The sequence below is a fragment of the Arvicola amphibius genome, chromosome 15 (genome assembly GCF_903992535.2).
Source record: "Arvicola amphibius chromosome 15, mArvAmp1.2, whole genome shotgun sequence".
NCBI lineage: Eukaryota > Metazoa > Chordata > Mammalia > Rodentia > Cricetidae > Arvicola > Arvicola amphibius.
Genome location: NC_052061.1, coordinates 38,309,372 through 38,329,991, shown reverse-complemented (window position 1 = coordinate 38,329,991; position 20,620 = coordinate 38,309,372). Strand labels below are relative to the sequence as shown.

General features: G+C 44.1%; 1 protein-coding gene across 1 annotated transcript in view; it reads left to right on the top strand.

Moving 5' to 3' along the window:
* Wwp2 (WW domain containing E3 ubiquitin protein ligase 2) overlaps positions 1-20,620 on the top strand; it is a 124,330-nt gene that overhangs the window by 47,908 nt on the left and 55,802 nt on the right. The window contains exons 5-6 of the mRNA XM_038312884.1: positions 367-504; positions 3,443-3,539. Of these exons, the coding sequence (XP_038168812.1) occupies positions 367-504; positions 3,443-3,539 (235 nt within the window). The remainder of the gene's footprint in view (positions 1-366; positions 505-3,442; positions 3,540-20,620) is intronic.

Genomic DNA, 20,620 nt, shown 5'->3' with positions numbered 1-20,620 from the left:
GTCCTTCCTATGCGTTAGTAGGGGTATAGCTTGCCCCCAGTTTTTTCTGTTCCCCATCAGTAGTCTTGCTCTCTGCATACTAATTTGTAAGCAAGCACACAATATAAAGCAATAATATAAAGATGTCGTAGCTAATGTGGGAGGGATATAAAGGGTCTCGAGAAACAGTGTGGGCTTCCACCTGCTCAGCATGAACTGTCCAGCACGTTCTGCTCCACTCTTCCTCTCATGCCACAAGACACGTTGGAAAGGGCGGGAAAGCTCTGCCAGGGAAGCCGGAGTAGGTGGAATGGAGGCCTCTAATTTAAAGAATTCTAACTTGTGCATCTGACTTAGTTTGTCCATGTTGCATTTTGTATCAAACAGTGGAGAACACGCAACTGACCCTGAACCTGCAGACTGAGAACAAAGGCAACGTTGTCTCAGGAGGAGAGCTGACAATTTCCCTGGATGGGCCGACTGTTGATCTGGGAAGCGTGCCTAATGGCAGTGCTGGGACAGACGGTGAGTGGCGCCCTGCGCCCCAGGCTGTGCCAACATGGGGCGGGTGGACAGAGACTCTGAGAGCTTGACTCAGAGCTAGCTCTATCTCTTCTTAGTCTCCCAGATCAAAACATGACTTGATTTTCAAGGACCAAAATAAATGTCATGTCTCTGTGTGTGATTGTTTGGATCGAAGGCAAGAAAAGCATCTTTTCATCCCATATGGCCATGGAAATAAAACCTCTTCAGTAGATATGATTCTAGTTAAATCCTCTGGGGAGCTTGTGTTCCTATAAGAAGGCGTTGGTTGCGGAGGACTGTGTATTCTTGTGGAGACACATGCAGCCAAAAAGGCTTAAGAAGGGGATAGTGAATGTCCACCCCTCACCCCGCTCTGAGTGTGTAGTGTTGGTAGTTTGTTCCATTTGATCTAGTCTGAAATTAGTCACTTCTGGATCTAGCAGGAAATTATTTCATGGAATCTATTTCATGTTTCTCTTTCCTTTTTCTCATTAAATGTTTTGTTAGGTATGATGTAAGATGGAACTTCTCAGGCCGAGCACACTTTCTATAGTTTCAGGGTGAAGTGTGAACTCCCAATTCAAAGGCAGGGTTGGATCTCAGTGGTTGAGAAGAACTCTGCTCTGGGGCTGGAGAGATGGCTCCACAGGGTCTAGCATTGGCTGCTCCTGCTGAGGATCTGGATGTTGCCAGCACCCACATGGTAGCTCACAATCATCTACAACTCCAGTTCCATGGAATCTGATACTTTCTTCTGACCTCCATCACATCAGGCACACACATGGTACACAGACATACATTCAGTCGTAATAAATAAACAGATAGATAAATCTTAGCCACTTCCTTGAAAAAAAAAAAAAAAGACCTTGCACTGGGCTGAGCTTTGCTTGGGGTATTTTTGGTATGTCTTTTTGTTTGATTGTTTTGGGGCATTATTGTTTTGTGTACTTTAACATGGACAAGCATACATCTCTCATTGATTCAATTCAGCTGTATATAATTGAATACCTGGTATATACTAGGTCTTAGGTGGTAGCCAAATGGCAGTGTGCAAAATTCACGACTCTCCTTGAAGTTTCTAATCTACTTGGCAGTGGGGAGGGAGAATTAGGCATCAAGTGAGTAAGTACAGAAATAGCCACATAAGTGTCACTGTGACAGGACCTCTAAGAGAGAGGGCGGGATGGTCTGAGATTCCTGTAATCGGAGGGGCCTCATCCAAACTAGAGAGGTGCTCTCAGGAAGATGGAACCTGGACTGCGAGTTCAAGCAGTGGGAGAAGGGAATGGGTGGATCTGTGATGAAAACAGAGGGGTTGGTGTGGCTAGATTCTGGGGAGCAGCAAGGAGGGTAGTAGAGGTTAGGATGGAGAGGTGGGTCTGCCTCAGAGTACGCCACCTCAGAGACCAAGATCAGGATGAACCTTGCCCTAAGAAGAAATAGATGGTTGCTCAAGGGCATTGTTTTTCCCTCCTTTCTGTCTTCACGGTGTCACTATGTGACCCTGGCTATCCTGGAACTCCCTGTTGTAGACCAGACTAGCCTTGAATTCGTAGAGATCCACCATCCTCTGCTTCCCACTGCTGGGATTAAATGTGTGCGCCACCATGCCTGGCTTCTGCTGTTTTTGTTTGTCTGAAACAAGGTCTCATTATGTAGCCCTAGCTGACCTAGAACTCACTATATAGACCAGACTGGCCTTGAACTCACAGAGATCTTTCTATCCATCTGACTTCTTAAAAAACATTTTGTTATTACATTAAAAAAAAATTAGCAGGGCTGGAGAGATGGCTCAGCCGTTAAGAGCATAGGCTGCTCTTCCAGCTCATGACTGTCTGTAACTCCAGTTCCAGGAGATTTGACACCTTCACACCAATGCACATAAAATAAAGTTAAAAAAATTATCATGTGGTACAAATGTATGGAGGGCAGAGGACAGCTTATGGCAACTGACTCTCTCTGAGGGATCTGGGCATTGAATCCCGGTCATTAGGCTTGGTGACAAGTGCTCTAATTCTGGCCAAACTATCATTCTGGTGCTGGCTGTTTTTTTGTTTTCTTCATTCATACTCAGTGTTGGTTGCATAAGGCTGTTTTCATGAACATGTGTAATGTTGTTTGTGCATATTCTATCCCCATATTCCTTCACCTGCTCCTTGTCATTTTCTAGTTAGTTCTCTTTGTTCCCAGGGTTTCACTTCTACCTTAATGTCACATATATGCATAATATTTAAAGATGTTTTTGTGGCGTATATGTGTGTATTCCACATGTGTGTAGGTGTCCCCAGTGTCCAGAAGGAGGGACTCTGAGCTTGAATTACAGACAACTTTGAGTCATTTGATGTGTGTGCTGGGAATTGAACTCTTGTCCTCTGGGAGCAACAATTGTTCTTAACCACTGAACCATCTTGACATTTCCATATATAAATAATTGTTTGTTTGTTTTTGGGATAAGAGCTTACTGTATAGCTTAGACTGCCCTTGAACTCACTGTCACCCAAACTGCTTATTATGATATCCTGTCCCCTCAGCTAGCTGTTGGAGAACTTCTTAGGTGAAGAGTGATGTGACCTACTTTGGATTTACAAGATCTGTTTGCATTGTGGAAAATGTGTGCTCACTTAGCCCTATCTTTGAGAGGCTGGAGTTCATCTGGTGGATAAGACAGACTACATGTTGGTGTCTGGCATGTTCTTGAATATGTTGGAGAAGAGACATTGCTTTCTAGGTTTGAATCCCATCTGTGTGATCTCACATGATTGTCTCTACTTTACAAGGAGTGACTTGTAGGGTGGCTACAGCTGCCAAGATGTCCCTGTCCCATCATGGTGGGTGACTCCTAAAATCCAGAGCAAATTCTCTGCCTGGTGACTAACTCTCAAACAAGGGCTGAGCTTCTCAACATTTCTGTCTTTCTTGTGATTGATTCCTTCTCCAGGAGCACAACCACCTTCAAGAGAATCCAGCGGGACTGCTATAGCTCCAGACACCCGGCACCAGCCACCCAGTACAAACTGCTTTGGTGGCAGGTCCCGGTAAGTATTCCTTATTGGTGAGATGGCCCTGGGAAGGTGCTTCAAGTTATGAAAAACACACTGGCAGTGGCAAAAAACCACGTAATTAGAAATTTCTTATCATTGATTCAATCTCTTAAGTAGTGCTTGAGGGAGTGCAGCACTCTGCATGCTTAGGAGGAGTCCGCAGTACATTGACAAAGATAGGGCTGCTGGGTTGGCATTTACATAAGAGAGGACCTGTTGAGTAGACCCCGGCCTTCTCTTATCCATCAGGGGCTGGAGCAGTCATGATGCATGGAGAACATGGTTCTTTGGATGTGGAATTTTCTGACTACATTTCTCTTTTGGGGGGTGGCTGATGGTTCTCATTCTCTGGTTGGCTAAACCTTCTATGCTGAGGGTCTGAGCTTATTTATACTTGTTATGCCTATTGTAGATGATGTGATTCTGTTTACTATTTTTTCTTAGACCTGTATTTATCCTCTAGACTCATTTCCATGGCAACTAAATTTCTAGGCAAGAGAATACTTTTTTTTACAGTTACAATATTTGTATCTACTTTTATCTTTTATCATAACCAAGGAAAAAGAGAATACTTTTAAATGTATTGGTTAGATGTTAGAGGAGGAGGAGGAGGATGTGCTTAGTGTTTATTACAATGTACAAAATTCCCAGACAGTTTCAGGAAGAGAATCATATTAATATTTGTGAATATTATCTTCTTACAGTGGACAAATTGCTGTTAGAAATCTTTCCATGCAAATCCCAGCGGGTACAGAATAATGCTTTTGGTAAACAGAGTTGTGTTCTAGTCAGTGTCTACAGCGTCTGACAGATCCCCTTGAGGGCAGAGGTTATCTTCTCAGTTGCTTTGTTTGTGGCTTTATGAGGTCCAGGTGACCAGAGCTTGTTGTCAGCAAGGGAGAGTGGATGTTTGGCCATTTGTCTCTGAGACCCTAGTTTCACTAGATGCAGAGATGTTTCTTTTCTGTTCTCATTGCTCCTAGTTTGTGTAAAAGTGTCACCTCAATGGAAGACCAGTCACATTTTCTGTGACTTGCTGTGTTAGATGGCTTGTGAGATGTAATACATAGTTATGTCTTACAGGATTAGGACCTGTAATATGTTTGGCAAGTACTGTATCAACAAAAGAATGGTCCAGAATTGGAGGGAACAGGATCTCTTCAGTGGTGACTAGATTGAGCAGGGACACCTCAGCATTTCTTCTCCCTTCCACAACTGGTTTCTTTACTGTGGTGTAGGAGGTCCTTCTGTATTTGTGTTGCTTTCATTGGTTGAATAAAGAAACTGCCTTGGCCTTTTGATAGGGAAGAGCTTAGGTAGGCGTGGAAAAGAGAACTGAATTCTCGGGGGAGGAAGAAGGCAGTGTGTGACGGACGCCATGGTTCTCCTGCCCGAGACAGATGCTGGTTAGATTCATGCTGGTAAGCCACAGTCAAATGGCAATACACATTAATGGAGATGGGTTAAAACAAGATATGAGAGTTAACCAATAAGAGGCTAGAGATAACGGGCCAGGCAGTAATTTAATTAATACAATTTCTGTGTGGTTATTTCAGGGGTTAAGCTAGCCGGGCGGTGGAACGCAACCCTCTCCTTCTACAACACTGTAGTGCTTGGTAACTACTTCCTTGTTTGTTTTTTTTTTTTTAAAGATGGACGTGGAAACTTTGGGTCAGACACATTGATACCACTTAATTTGAGGCTTAAAGGATGAGTCAATCAAGCATGAGGACCTGAGTTCACCCCCAGCACCCTCCTAAAAATGCTGAGCATGGTATTTGTTATAATCCTAGTAGTGATGGCAGTAGTGGAGGGCAAGCCGCAGCAGGAGGTCTCAGGCTTGCTGACCAGCCAGCCTTGCCTACCTGCAGAGCGTCAGGCCAGTGGAAGACCCTATTTTAAAGGAGGTGGAAAGCATTCCAGGAGAAGACATGGGAAGTTATTCTCTGGCCTTCACACATGTGTACCTGCACATGTGCACCTGCACACGTGAACATGTACACATTTAAAAAAAGAGAAGAAGTACTTTATTAGATTCTGTTTTTTTTTTTCTTCTCCCTCTCTCCCTTCCTTCCTTCCTTTGAGACAGGAACTCATATATCACAGGCTGGTCTTGAACTCCTGCTCCTCCTGCCTTTTACCTCCCAAGTGCTGAAATTATACACACGTTCATCACATTTAGATTAACAATACCTTTCTGTTTGTTTGTTTGGCTTTGGTTTTTCGAGACAAGGTGGTTTCTCAGTAGCTTTGGAGCCAATCCTGGAACTAGCTCTGTAGACCATGGCCTCGAACTCAGAGATCCTCCAGCCTCTGCTTCTCGAGTGTTGGGATTAAAGGTGTGCACCACCACAGCCAGGCAATAATGTCTTTCTAGTTTTTTTTAAAAAGACATCTGTTTATTTGCTTCCTTATTTATTGTGTGTGTGGTGTGTGAGTGGCACAGTTCTCGTGTGGTGGTGAGAGGATAATTCACAGAGTCACTTCTCTCTCACCGTATGGGTTCTGGGGATCCGACTCACGTTACCAGGCTTGGTAACAAGTGCCAGAACTTGCTGAGCCATCCACCAATCTTGACAAATACCTTTTTAATGGATACATTATTCATAGGTAAAAGTATAAAAAAAAAAATCAATGAGACTGAGGCAGGAGGATTACTGTCGCCAGAAATTTGAGGCCAGCCTGAGCAATATAGGGAGATTATGCTTCAATAAAAACAAGACAAGTAAATTAAAATGGATGGGAAAAATAATCTTGAATACAAGAGAATGGTTGATTTTGGTCAGAGGACACAGGAATAATAAGCAAAGGCTGCAAAGAAAGTGTGTCTAAGGTCATGCTGTTTCTTAGCTTGTGTGGTAATTCCTAAATCTTCTTCTTTTTCTTAAGAACTGACTACATGTTTAACATTTTCCTATGTTTATGGTTTGACAGTATAATAGCTAAATAAGAAGTTCCATTTGCCACCCTGAGGAAACAGAGCAGCAGGGGTACTGGGTTGAATTATTTTATGTTTTTGAAGACAGACTTCAGATTCCAAAGGGTTTGTAATAGCTACTTACATATGTTCTGCCTGATTTATGTGTGTCTGTGTGTCACAGGGTAGCAGGTGATTCTAAGGGGATGCTCCACGCTGGCCTCTTAGGACACCCTGCAGCGGTTTGTTGTTGTTGTTGTTGTTGTTTGGTTTGGTTTTTTTCCTTTCCAAGACAGTTTCTTTATGCAGTCTTGACTGTCCTGGAACTTCTTACTCTGTAGACTAGGCTACCTCTGCCTCCTGAATTCTGGGATTAAAGGTGTGTACTACCACACCTTGTACACAGCCTTCGCTCTTCTGAAACTTACTCTGTAGACCAGGCTGGCCTTGAATTTAGAGAGGCCTGCCTCTGCCTTCTGCTGGGACAAAAAGCCAGCACCACCCGGTCTTACAAGCTCAGACCTGAGAATTCAGTGTGAGACTTAGAGCCCAGGTGAAAGCATGCCCACTCCAGGTAACACCAGAACATCTTTAATCTTGGTGGTCTGAGAGGGCTGGTCACAGGCTAGTCCGTATTTGGTTAGGGAAGAAATAGGTATTGGCTGTCCCCCAGATTGTTTCTACTGATGTGCATTATATACCGTGCAGTGTCTCATGTCCTTGGAGGAGGACCTGGTGTATGATGGAGCCTGAGGGAAGCGAGCGCTTGTGGCACAGAGACCATGTAAGGATCCTCATGTTGTGTTGTTATGGGAATGAGGCTGGCTTCGGACACTTGTCCCATGTCTCTGGTGCTGTGGACCATCATTCAGGGTCCCATGCAGGGTCTTTAGTGTTGAGAGAGTTTCATGGAGCAGGCAGATGCATGCAAGAGAGAGAGAACCAGTATGGCAGGGGGCAAGGCTGAGCAGTGTGGGCTGTGGGTTTGTTTTTTGTCCAGACATTCAGTACATGCCCCTGATCCTAGGAGTTAAGGAGACCAGGGGGATGTTTATGGAAGGAAGAGGAATCCAATAGAAGGGGCTGTACTGGAACTGGCGGCCTTTCCTGTAGATTAGAAATGGTTGTGAAATTTCAGGCTGAAGTTGAAAAACCAAAAGTGTCTGGATTTCCTTTGTGGTTTGCTGTTTCTTGGTCACTCTGTGTATGAGGTGAGTGATGGCAGAGGAAATCTAGCCAATGGTACTGTCCGCGTGGGACACTCTCCCCTCCCTGCCCAGCCTCATTAGGCCATCTAATGTGAGTGCTGGCTTTGTTGGAATCGCTATGAAGCTTCCACAGATGAGAAAATGAAACCTAAAAGAAATGTTTTTTTTTTTATTTACTTTTAGCTTCATAAAGTTGTTTTCCCCTCCAGCATTAGGGATTGAACTGAATGTTTTATGTATTCTAGGCAGGTGCTCTGCTATTGATCTATATGTACTCCCACCATGGTTTTTTATTTCATTTTATTTTTTGAGATAGGGTCTCACTAAGTTGTCTAGGTTGACCTTCAACTCACTCTTGTAGCTGGGACTGGCCTCAGCCTCCCAAATAATTGGGATTACAGACCTGTGTCATCAAGCCTGGTGGAGCTTTTCATTACTAGGTCTTTACAAGGCATCTTGGTTAAGAAACTGGATAAGCTCAGTTTGTTGTCCTTTATTATATGTATGTTTGTTGGCTTTGAAAGCAGTGAATGTGAATGTTTTCTGATACTGGGAGCTGAACCTAGAGCCTTGAGCACGTCAGGCAAGCATGCTAGCATCAAACTATACTCCCAGCCCTTCATATGCACATGTGTGTGAGGGATGGAGATCTGAAGGCCTTGACTTTCCCCAGGTCCTTCCAGCTCATGTTAGTTCAAATTTGCTTTTGGATGTGTTCCTCCCCAGTGGCGTTCTTACTGGGACCGTTTCAGCACCTCCTTGTAGTGGTTCTCCGTCTCCCTCTGCAACACTTCTTTTTCATTCGGCTATGACGAAAACATCCTAGATTGATTAGCTTCCTTGCCTTGGCATTAATACCACCCCCCCACCCCCCCGAACATTGAAGAGGACTGTATTCTGGGAAGCCTGCACAGCCCAAAGTCTCTGGTGAGCTCTGAATAGCTCATGGGCTGTGTCTGCAGACAGCGGATCCCAGAAAAGAAAGACAAATAAACTTAGGCGGGTGTGAGTCTGTTGGGAAGCCCTGGGAGGGCCAGGGGAGAATGGGGAAGCAAAGCTGACAGGGAGAGAGGGACTCTGGGACCTGAGCCTTTGGGCTCTGAGCCACTCTTTCAGTCATTGCTGGCTACTGCCACCTCTTCTTCCATGGTGCTGATCAAAGCTGACTTGTAGATGTTACGCTGTTGGACTGAATGGAGTTTAGCACCTTTCTGTTCCCTTAAAATATGCCTGTAATCTCATTAGTGCTGCTGGGAAGGAGAAAGGAATACATGTAAACCCATTTCATCATTCAATGTCAGCAGGCACAGTCCATGATTCCAGGGAACCTACAGGCTGTCTCCTGAGCAGGTGAGACTATGGACAGCGTCTGGGGCATTTTTAAAAAGTAATTATGGAGATTAGTACCATCTAAATATGCATATTGATGTACTTATTATCTACTAATAAAAGTGACATTATTGTACATTTACTTATTTGTGTCTGTTTATTTCATAGCTAGCTGTTTGGCATTTTCTCTGTAAGAAAGGAGCCAAGGAATAGGTGATGCATTCCAGAAAGCTGAGTAGATACAAGATTAAGGAAGCCTGCTATCTGCAGTGAACACACTGAAAGCCAGGCTCACAGTAGTCATGGCAACGAAAAGGTGGAAAGGAACAGCGTCTGATAGTAAGGACTCGAGCAGGAGGACACTAGGCAACAATCACAAAGTACCCATAGTGTGTACACGCCCAAGTGCTAGTGTGTACACACCCAAGTGCTAGAGCATACACACCAACACACCCATGGTGCTGGTGTGTACACAGGCAAGAGTGAGGCATTTAAAGATACTTTGAAGGAGTTTGCTGACCCAGTGAAATGGGGGTCAGGGTGACCCTACAAGTAGAGTCTTCTGCATGGACAAAGGCAGGGAAAATAAGAAAGCTTGGCTTACTGGGAGACAGGAATCCTTTGGTCATGCTGACATGTCCCATAATGGGGATGATCACTTTAGCAGCCTCAGTCCAGCTGCCACCTGCTTGTGTCTGGTTTGTTTTTGTGAAAGCCTGGGATAGCAGCAGCACTGCAGTTTTCTTGTGCTTCCCTAGCCCATAATCAGCCTTGGTTAGAGAGGAGCCTAGGTGACACATTGTCTCTCAGAGCCATTGTTTATGCTAGGGCTCTGGCTTGGTGGTGTTCATTCTGTGGGCTTTGACAAATTCATGGTGTATAGCCCCCGTTACAGGCTTGTGCAGAGTAGCCTCTGCACTCCCTGACCCTGGCTCTGGTCTTCTAAGTGTCTTCATGTTGTTTTCCTTTTCTAGAATTATGCTCACTGTGGAGCTTTTTCATATTAGTTTCATTGACTTAGAATACAGTTAATTTCTGTTGAATATTGAATAGTATTTCATTGCTTGGATTCAGCATGCTGTATTTATCTACAGGCTAACTGAAGTATGCTTTAGTTAATCCTAAATTTTGCTAACTATGAACAAAGCTGCAGTTAATCGGCTTCTCAGTGGGGCAGCCTGTATTATACCAGAACTTCCCCAGAAGTTCTCCCAGAAGGGAGGCTGGGAGTCTTCCAGTCCCTGGGGAGGGAGCTACAAAGGAATGTCTGGCATAGGACATTTAAGACTCAAATCAGAGGGCTGGAGAGATGGCTCAGTGATTAAGAGCACTGCTTGCTCTTCCAAAGGTCCTGAGTTCAATTCCCAGCAACCACATGGTGGCTCACAACCATCCGTAATGAGATCTGGTGCCCTCTTCTGACCTGCAGGCATACATGCAGACAGAATACTGAGAATACTGTATACATAATAAATAAATAAATAAATCATTAAAAAAAGACTCAAATCAGAAACCATTGAGATGATTTCCCTTCCTTGTAGAAATTTACATTTTACCTTTTTGTTTGTTTTATGATTTAGGGTTTTCTTTTGTTTTTGTTTTTCAAGACAGGGTTTCTCTATGTAGCCCTGGCTGTCTTGGAACTTGCTCTGTAGACAAGGCTGGCTTTAAACTCAAGATCCACTTGCCTCTCCCTCCTGAGTGCTGGGATTAAAGATGCAAGCTACCACTGCCTGGCTGACTCTTAAGACTTTTAAGTCTCCACAGTCTAGACATGCAAGCCTCCATATGAAGATATGCAACTCTGACTGTAAAAGAAACTTGGTCCAGACCATTTGGACATCACCATTTCAACTGCTAGCTTCCTGTCTGGAATCTGTGTGGGCCTCAGTTCTCAACTGTCTCTAGCACATACCTCCACAGCCACAAACTCCTAGCCCCAAGAAGCAAGAGAATTTTTTATTTTTAAAGAATTAAATGAGGAGCCAGGCAGTGGTGGCACACGCCTTTAATCCCAGCACTCAGGAGGCAGAGGCAGGCAGATCTCTGTGAGTTCAAGGCCAGCCTTGTCTATAAGAGCTAGTTCTAGGACAGGCTCCAAAGCTACAGAGAAGCCCTGTCTTGAAACAAAACAAACAAACAAACAAACAAAAATAATTAAATGAGGACTGGGCCTGAGCAGTGGAATTATAGAGATGAGACAGAAAAGATACTTCAAGCTACATAGGAGGTATAGTCATGGAAGAGATTGGAAGATGAGGGGGAATAGAGAAGAATCTTAGGCTCTTAAATTGTGGCGTCATCTACAGAGAAAAGGAACCTCAGAGAGAGGGGTGTGTGCCACATTCCCTGCAGTGTTGGCTTTGGTGCTGGGCAGGCTCCCTGAACAGTAGTGCTACTTGACTTTGGGAAACATCATCTTTCTGAAAGGAGGAAGAGGAACAGAAGCCAAACTTCAGAGACACAGACTCAAACACTGTATTCTTTTTTTTCTAATAATTTTTATTTGTTTTTTATTTTGTGAGCTTTGATGTTTTGCTTGCATATATGTCTGTGTGAGGGTGTTAGATTCTCTGGAACTGAAGTTATAGACAGTTGTGAGCTGCCATGTGGGTGCCGGGAATTGAAACTGGGTCTTTTGGAAGAGCAGCCAGTGCTCTTAACTGCTGAGCCACCTTTCTAGCCCCAAACGCTGTATTCTTGGGCATGGACAATATAAAGGTGACCACAATTTAGAATGCAGGACTGATATTCTAGGACTTCTCAGATCCAGAATTTGTGATTAAAAGGGGAGGTCTATAGAGAAGCCAGTGAAAAGAGCACGGGTCTCGGAGGAAGGGCTCTTTAGTCCAAACTTGGGCAGCTTGGCGCATGTGGAAAGATAAAGATGAGAGAGAGCAGAACTGACAGCAAATGCTCTGAGCAGACGAGCACGGGAAGGAGAGCACCCGTTTAGGCAGCTGTGTCGGTAGCTGTGCTGTGCAGTGGTGAGGTCAGACTTGTCCTCCAGTGCTCTGTTGGCTGCATTGCTCCCTGCAAAGTATTAATGGTTAATGGAGGTGGTAATTTGGGGTTTGGCTTAGTGACTGTCTTTGTGATGACCAACTTACTAGCCTGCATAGAGTGACTCCTTTCAAATGCTAAAGCAGTTCTATATTTGAGACTTTTTCCATTTTGTAGTAGATAAAGATAGCTATAGAACTAAAACCTAGAATTTATACTGCTTTACAGTTTCGTGAAGTTATGCACCCTTATTAGAAATTTAGCAAAGATGCTGGTTTCATTATTCCTTGTGCCACCCATCCTTCTATTTATTTACTAATTTGCCTCACTCTGGCATCTGCCTCCAGTATCCTGTCGATGCTACACCTGCCTTGTAATACTGTGACTTCGTCCTTTCCATACACATTTCGTGCCTCAGATTCTCAGATTCTGAGGGAATCTCGGAGCATTCGTTTTTTTTTTTTTGTTTTTTGTTTTTTTTTCTTCTACTTTCATTGAACTTCATTATTTTAAATACTGTGGTGGCATATGCCTACAACCACAGTGCCTGGGAGGGAAAGGCCTTTGTGAGTACCTAGCAAGACCTTGTCATCTTGTCTCTCCTCAAAAGTTCAAGTGGAGGACAGTATTAAAATAGGCTGTTGAAGAGAGGCATCGTGGGAAGGTGACCTTTGAGTACAGATCTGAGGAGGCTTAGGGCTTAGGGACTGAACATCGAAGAAGTGAGCTGGGGAGAGTGTGGGAGTGTGTGTGTCTGTCTGTTGGTGGGTAGGTGTGTGCCTCTGGGGATGAAGCCCAGGCCCTCTGACTTGCTGGGCAAGCTGTCTACCACTGAGTTCCATCCCCAGCCGCTTCTTTCTCTTTAATACTTTCTTTCCTAAAAGTTATTTGGCTTGAGCCAAATAACTCTCAACTGTCAACTGTCTGCCATTCCAGTTCCAGGGAATGTGATGCTCTCTTCTGGCCGACACACAGACACACTTGTAGCACCAACAGCCATATACATATTTAAAGATGATGACACCTTGGTAGAAACTCATTTAAAAATAGTATGTTAAACATAACAAGCCAGACACAAACAGTTTCATTTTTTATGATTTCATTTGCATAACACGTGAGAAAAGGCCACATGACGGAGTTAAATCTAGTCAGCAGTGGCTAGGGACCCAGGGGAAAGAAATTTGGGGGCAGTGGAAATGCTCCATGTCTGGATTGCGGTGGTGGTCAGGTCACATTAGTTACCATTCATCAAATGATGCCTGTAAAAAGGATAAGTTGTGTTGTATATAAATTATTCCTTAATTTGAACTATCTTCTAAAATTATGCTTTTATTTATGGTCTGTGTGTGCCTGCATGAGCTCATAAGTACCACAAGGGTGCAGATGCCTGTGGAACCCAGAGCCTTGGCTCTCCTGCAACTGGGTTTATTGGTAGTATACACTACCTGATGTGTGTGCTGGGAACTGAAACAAGATCTACAGCGCTCTGAACTGCTGAGCCGTTTCTCCTCTTCCTAATTTAGTTTAATGTTAGTGAAGCTGTCCACCTCCAGCTGCTTTTTGATCCACTTGGCATTGTTTTCTTTTATTTTTTAAAAAGCTGGGTTTTTTGTTGTTGTTCTTGTTTTTTAAACATTTATTTATTGTGTGTGTCACATGTTTGGTTTCTTGTTCCACCATATAGGGTCCAGGCATCAAATTGAGGCCCTTGGATAAGACAGCAAGCCTCTTGACTTCCAGAGCTATCTCACAGACCCGGCTTGACCTTTATGCCCCCATCCAGTTAAGGTCAATCTTTTCAAAGGGTCCACTGGTTTTAAAACAAGAAATCGATGTGACCAATCTGTAGCTTTGTGGACCATTGGTCTGTTTATGTTTCATGTGATCCTTGGTATTTTTGGACTTGTTTCCATCCCTGTGCCTTATAATTTCTGTCTGTCTGCCTGTTGCTTTCCCTGAATGTTTGGCCCAAGGTGAGTATAGGAGTGTGAGGGAGGGCCCCTGTAATCCTAGCCATTAGGGGGTCCAAACAGGAGGATTGTGGACTCGAAGCCAGTCTGGCTCTCGTAGTGAGAACTTATTTCAAAAAGAAAAGAGAACTTTCTTAAAAGAAGCCCCCTCCTCCCCATAAATAAACAAACAAAAAAGAATCTCAGTGAGTCGAAGATGTTTCTGGCTCACTCATCGCTTGATAACTAGATATCACAGACCTGCCCTGTGCACTCCCTGTGTGCGTATTTTCTGTGTGGCTTTTTGATGACTTGTAGAATTTCTGTGCATTGGATCTACTTTGTGTGCTTGCAAATGACCTTTGAAGGAGACATATTTTAATAACAAAGGGAAAAAGAGAAATCAATGAAGACCCAAAGTAGGATATGGTACTAATACTTGTTATTATTATTATTTTGTTTCTCTTTTAAAATGGTTTTCCATCCATGTGTGTGTGTATAGTATGTGTATATGTATATATGTGTGTGTTCATGTGTATAAAAATATATGTATGTATGTATGTATGTACAGTGTGTGTGTGTGTCTGTACGTGTGTGTACATGGTGTATGGAGGTCAGACAACTTGCTGGAGTCAGTCAGTTCTTTCCTTCCGACAACATGGGTTCCAGAGATTGAGCTCAGGTCCTTGGGCATGGCAGCAGATGCCTGTACCTACCGAGCCATTTCACCGGCCCATTAAAGGTCTTTGCCATTTTTGCCTTTAAAACTTTTTGTTTGTGTGCTGAGCTCAGACTGCAGCCTTGGTAGAGTGTGCCTAAGCACACTTTCACTGCGTTAGTCCCAGCCTCCCCACCCAAGTTTTATTTTCAATTAAATCATAATGCTTTCCTTTATTCTTAGAAAATTGAACTAGAGAGTCAAAGGAATTCCTTCTTCCATAGTTTGTTGGTTTTCTAACAGGAGAAGCTATGCAGAGAGAGTGAACTGAGACTCTAGACTGAGCGCCACATCAGGGCAGTGTGCACCTCATTCGTCTCTGTCCCTCTGGAGCCTGGGTAGTGCCTTGCTGCACGTAGCAGCAGCTCACTTGGTGTTTGCTGAACTCAAAGAGCCTTTGTGTTTCTGGGCTTCATTTGCCAGGACTTCAGGGTGGGTCTTGCCTACTGGTTTACATTCCTGTGCGCCCCGGCTCTGAGGTGTGAGGGCATGGTTCAGGAGCATGGGTGGAGGAGAGCTGGTCCTTCACAGTCTGACTCCCTTTCACGCATGTGGGGATCTCCCAGCCTACCCTCTCCTCTGTTTCATCTGCTGCCTTTCTCCTGTGCTTGATCTTTCCATATTGAACTGTTCTCATGAACTATTCTTTTCAGAACCCCACAACTTTTAAGACTGACCCTAGACTCAGAGATGAGTGGCCATGAGCCAAGGCTGGTTTCAGGAAAGGATGTGTAAAGAAGAACAGCCAGATCTCATATGTAGTTGTCCAAATTCTCGAGTGCCTTTTGGGCCTTGAAAACCTGTGCCCCGCTAAGGATGCAGTTCCTGCCCTGCTGTCCCGTGGTAACGGGCAGGGGATTCCAGAGAGATGCCCTAAAGGAAGAGATTGAGATGGACGCTGTGCAAGGATTGTGCTGATGTTACTACCCAGCTGTATGTCTGAGAAGTTGTGTCTTTGCGGTCTACCACTTGGCTCCTGTCCTTCTGCCAGGAATGACATGTCAGCTCTCAGGATCTTTGACTTTCTGATTTTCTCTTCTGCCACTTGCTAGAGAAAGCACTTTGCTTGGAGATGGGGACCTTGAGTTTCTTCATTTTATAAGAGAACAGGTTGCTCAATATTGAGTCCAAAAGCTAAGGTGGAATGGCTTTACATCATGTTTGTATAAAAAACAAGAAACAATTACTACTTGTGAGACAAAGACAGATAACATACACAGACTATTAGCACTATGAATATCAGAGTTGTCAGAGAGCTGGGTAGCATGCTACCTCCTTATCTATGCTGGCTGATTTCTTGTCAACTTGACACAAGCTGGGGTCATCAGAGAGGAGAGGACCTCAATTGAGAAAATACCTACAAAAGATCCATCTGTAGGGCATTTCTTAATTAGTGATTGATAGGGGAGGGCCCGCCTCATTGTGGGCGGGATCAACCCTGGGCTAATCAGGCTAAGCAAGCCCTGGGAAGCAAACCAGTAAGCAACACCCCTCCATGGCTTCTGCCTCCAGGTTCCTGCCATGCTTGAGTTCCTGTCCTGACTTTCTTTGATGATGAGCTGTGATGGGGAAGCATAGGCCGAATAAACCCTTTTCTCCCTAACTTGATTTTTGGTCATGGTGTTTAATCATAGCAATAGGAACCCTAACTAAGTCATAATCCTAACACTTGGGAGGTAGAAGCAGGGCGATCTGAGTTCAAGGCCAGTTTTAGCTACATAGGGAGCAAGAGGCAAGCCTGGGCTACTCGATACTGTCTCAAAACAAACAAAATAAAATCATATTAGATAAATCAGGCTTGTGACCTTAGCAAGTACACCAGACCAGTGGAGTGTAGCTCCCTTGCCTGGACCATTTTAAAGGAGTGCTTCTAGCCCAAGAGGTTATAGGCACACTGATCTGTTACCTGAGTGCTTGCTGTGAGCCTCTTCAGGAAAATGACACCGTGAAGGGGCTCTGCCTCCACACAGATCAGTTGATGTTTTTTCTGCTTTTGACACAACTCACTTCAGACTGCCTGCCACCCGACCTGTGTGTGGGTCCTCTGTGCTTCGAAACCTTTTATCTAGTCTCCCTACGGAGCTTTCCATTGCATCCTTAGCATCTCTCAGCCTTCAGTGGATCTCCCTCACTAGGCCTTTCCTAATCATATGTAACTAACACACACACACACACACACACACACACACACACAGAGAGAGAGAGAGAGAGAGAGAGAGAGAGAGAGAGAGAGAGAGAGAGAGAGAGAGAGAGAACTGTGAAAATGTGATGTGTGATTGGAGAATTAATATTTATAATTAAGATTGGGGGCTGGAAAGATGGATCAGTGGTTAAGAGCACTGCCTGCTCTTCCATAGGTCCTGAGTTCAATTCCCAGCAGCCATATGGTGGCTCACAACCATCTATAATGAGATCTGGTGCCCTCTTCAGGCCTGCAGGCATATGTGCCCACAGAATACTGTATACATAGTAAATAAACAAATCTTAAAAAAAAGATTGGAATAAAATTGCTTACAGTCGTGAATAACTACAGTATCAAGTGAAATCAAGAACTTGGTGAAATACAGTTGGCAGAACTGACATGGCTGGCACTGTGGAAAGATGTGAACCTGACTATGCTTCTGGTGTAGAGTTCAATTACAGTGAGTGGGTGATGCCACACTTGTGGGTTTTAGGCATCAGGGTAAGAGATCTTTGAGAGGAGAGCAGAGGTCGTTTTAGAAATTGGGCCTCCCATAGTAAGTTTCTCGGTTCTTGCCTTTGATCATGTGCTAGTCTTTGCTTGAAAATGACCGTTAGAAAAACCTGCCACACCACACCAGGGTGTGGAGTTGATGTGGGCACAATAGGAGTCAGATGAGGTAAATTATGATACTAAACCATTTCACATACTGTTTAGGAAGAACTTTGTGGAGAACAATACCTAAAACCTGGCAGTGTGACATTTTATCCTTAGGTATAAAAGCCTTCCCCTCCCCATGCGCATTAGAGTTTTACTAGCATCTGACCCCTGGTCTCAGTGATCTTCACACCTCAATTTGCCTTATGGGTAAATTTCAATATTTAAAGATGTGGCACTGGTGACAAGTGAGTATATTCGCTAATGTCTACAAGTATGCAGGTTACAGGCCTGAGAATGTTTCTGGACCAATCCCTTGCTGTTCTCATTCATTCAGCTATTCTTAACATGCCTCCTACAAAGTCAGATTAGATGCTTGGGTATGCAGTGCCAACAAAACAGATATGGACCTTTCATGGACCTTATTGAAGACAGATGTTAAACTTAACTGTCAAGAAAACAAATCCAAGCTTGACTATCAGAGTACCACAGTGGTGAGAACAGGCTGTGATGAGGGGATAGGCGGGCACAGCAGCAGCTGGAGGAATGTCCTCTGAACATTTCCTTCCCTCTCTCCCTCCTGCTACACATCTACCTTGGTGACTTGTCGTGTCAGAACATTTAGAAATAGCACAGTGTCCCCAGGTTTCCTGATCCTCCTTAGACTCTAAGATCTATGAACTCTCAAATCATACAGGTAGAGTATGTAGCATTTGGTATGTAACTGACCTAAGTCTTTCCGTATACCTTCTACACATACCCATTAAAGGCCATGTACATGATTTAAGGAATAATGTCAGAAAATAAGCTGCCACCTCCATACCCCCAGTTCTTTTTGATCCTCAGTTTGTTGAATCTGTGGAGATAGAACCCCTTGGATAGAGCGCAATACTAGGGCCTGGTCAGTGGTCAGTTCAGGATTAGAGCTGTCAGCTTGGAAGGCAGTAGGAGGCCGGGTTAAGATATACCCACTTCAGTAGGAAGAACAGGGGATTGGATAGACACATTGGTGTTCCTTCCTACCCTCCTTACAGGCCAGCCCCCGGCGTTTCCTCTTCTGTGTTAGTGGAGGTTGATGGCACACAGAACTGTTCCCGTAGGAGTATCCCATGCCCTCGCAGTACAGGTTCTACAGGCTCAGCGGTCTGCTGTGTCTTCCACTGCTGTGCTAAGTCAGTTCCACTTCCTCGCTAAACTTGATCTGTCTCGCAAGTTTGACAGTGTTAGAGTTTGCTGATCATTAATGTGGGACAATTAATTCTCTCCTAGGAGGAACTTTGTCCAAGAAAGTAGCACTCATTGAGAGGATTGCGTCTCCTCCAGTTGAGCAAAAGTCAGTCGTTTGTCTCACTGTAGTTTAGAATGAACTTGGCCGTGCTGTGCTCTCTACCTTCCCAGTCATTTCTGAGGCTGGCAGCTTAGAGGTAGGGTGTAGAATGGAGCCATAAATTACTCTGGGAATGGCTCAGATGGGCTCATTTTAGCTATAATTGTGCTGTTCTCCGTTCACCTCTCCCTTCACCTCCATTTCCTTCTTCTTTTTTTAAAATCTGTGCTTGAGTGAGGAGCTTTTGAGAAGAATATGAATAGGCCTCCTCTTAGTATGGCAGGGATGCTTGTTTTCCCATCACCGATTGCCTCCCTCCCCACACCCTCCCTCCTTCCCTTCCTTCTGTTTCTTCTCTACTTCTATTTTAAGTGCCCGTTTCTTGCTGATTCTGTCTTACTGGAAACTGGGCCAGCTCCATTTAATTTTTTTTTCCCATGCTGCTATTAAAAGACAATGGCAGCTAAGAGTCTGAGGTGAGGACAGGATGGTGAGCAGGTACCCTTTTGATTCTGGTGCTTTCAGACGAGTATTGATTCTGATCACACAGATTTGATACATTTACTAGGACGTGTTAGTGTCTGTGTGCGTTCTGTTAAGTCAGAGGAAAGCCACCAGTTGTTAGCTCCTTAAACTTCTCTTTCCTGCACCAATGGGCAGATTTGAGGTCAAAGAACTTTGGGTCTCTTCCTAAGATGAGCTGTGTGCTTGGCGTCTGCAGTTCAGCCGACGCTGGGCTTTAAGGAGTCTCCACACCGACTAACACAGAGATGTTTGTTGGTCTTGGGCTTTGCCTAAGTTACATCCTATCAAGGCTGTATATATATATGTGGTATTCTCTTACTGCAAGTTACCAGCCCTCTAAGATTTGTGCATACTTTTGTTTCTTCTCAGTGAAATAGTCCTGCAGTGGCTGAACTATATAAATTATTATTATTGGGATTTTTAAGTTATAAAGTAAGCTGAGAACGCCTTTAATCCCACTTGGGAGGCAGAAGCAGTTGATCTTTGTGTTTGAGGCTAGCCTGATCTACAAAGTAAGACTCTGTAGTGATGAAGCTGCGGGCAGGCCTGCTTTTTGTCCTGCCCGGCTCCCAGCCACCGGCTAGCTTATGCCCCGAGATAACAAAACGCAAATTGTATTCTTTTAAACACTGCCTGGGCTATTACTCACATCTTGACTAACCCGTATCTAATAATCTGTGTAGCACCACAAAGTGGTGTCTTACCGGGGAAGGATTCTAGTGTACGTCCATCTTGGGCTGGAGCTTCGTTGCATCTCTCTCCCTGAGGAGAGGCATGGCAGTCTGCCCCAGAGAGGAGAGGCGGGGAAATTGTCTGAGCCATCTACCTCACTTCCTTTTTCCTGTTCTGTCTACTCCACCTATCTAAATCTTGCCCTATCAAAAAGCCAAGGCAGTTTGTTTATTAGCCAATGAGAATCCTCCATCAAGACTCTGTTTCAAAATAAAAACATAAAGCACAAACCACAACGGAACAACAAAAATAGCTTATTGTAGTTTTAGTTTACATCTCCTAAGAACTCAGGGTGCTGGTTACCATGCTGGCGTTCATTACTGTCTGCAGATCTTTGATGCAGGATCTGCTCACACCTTTTTGTTTTAAAATATCGGGTTAGCTTATTGTTGAGTTTGAGACTTTATGTGTTCTATAGAGAAATCCTTTTGTAGTTCTGTATTTGCAGTCTGTGGACCTATCTTTTCTAATTTAGTGGGTGGTTTTTGTTGGTTTTTTAGTTTTTTTGTTTTGTTATTGAGACAGGGT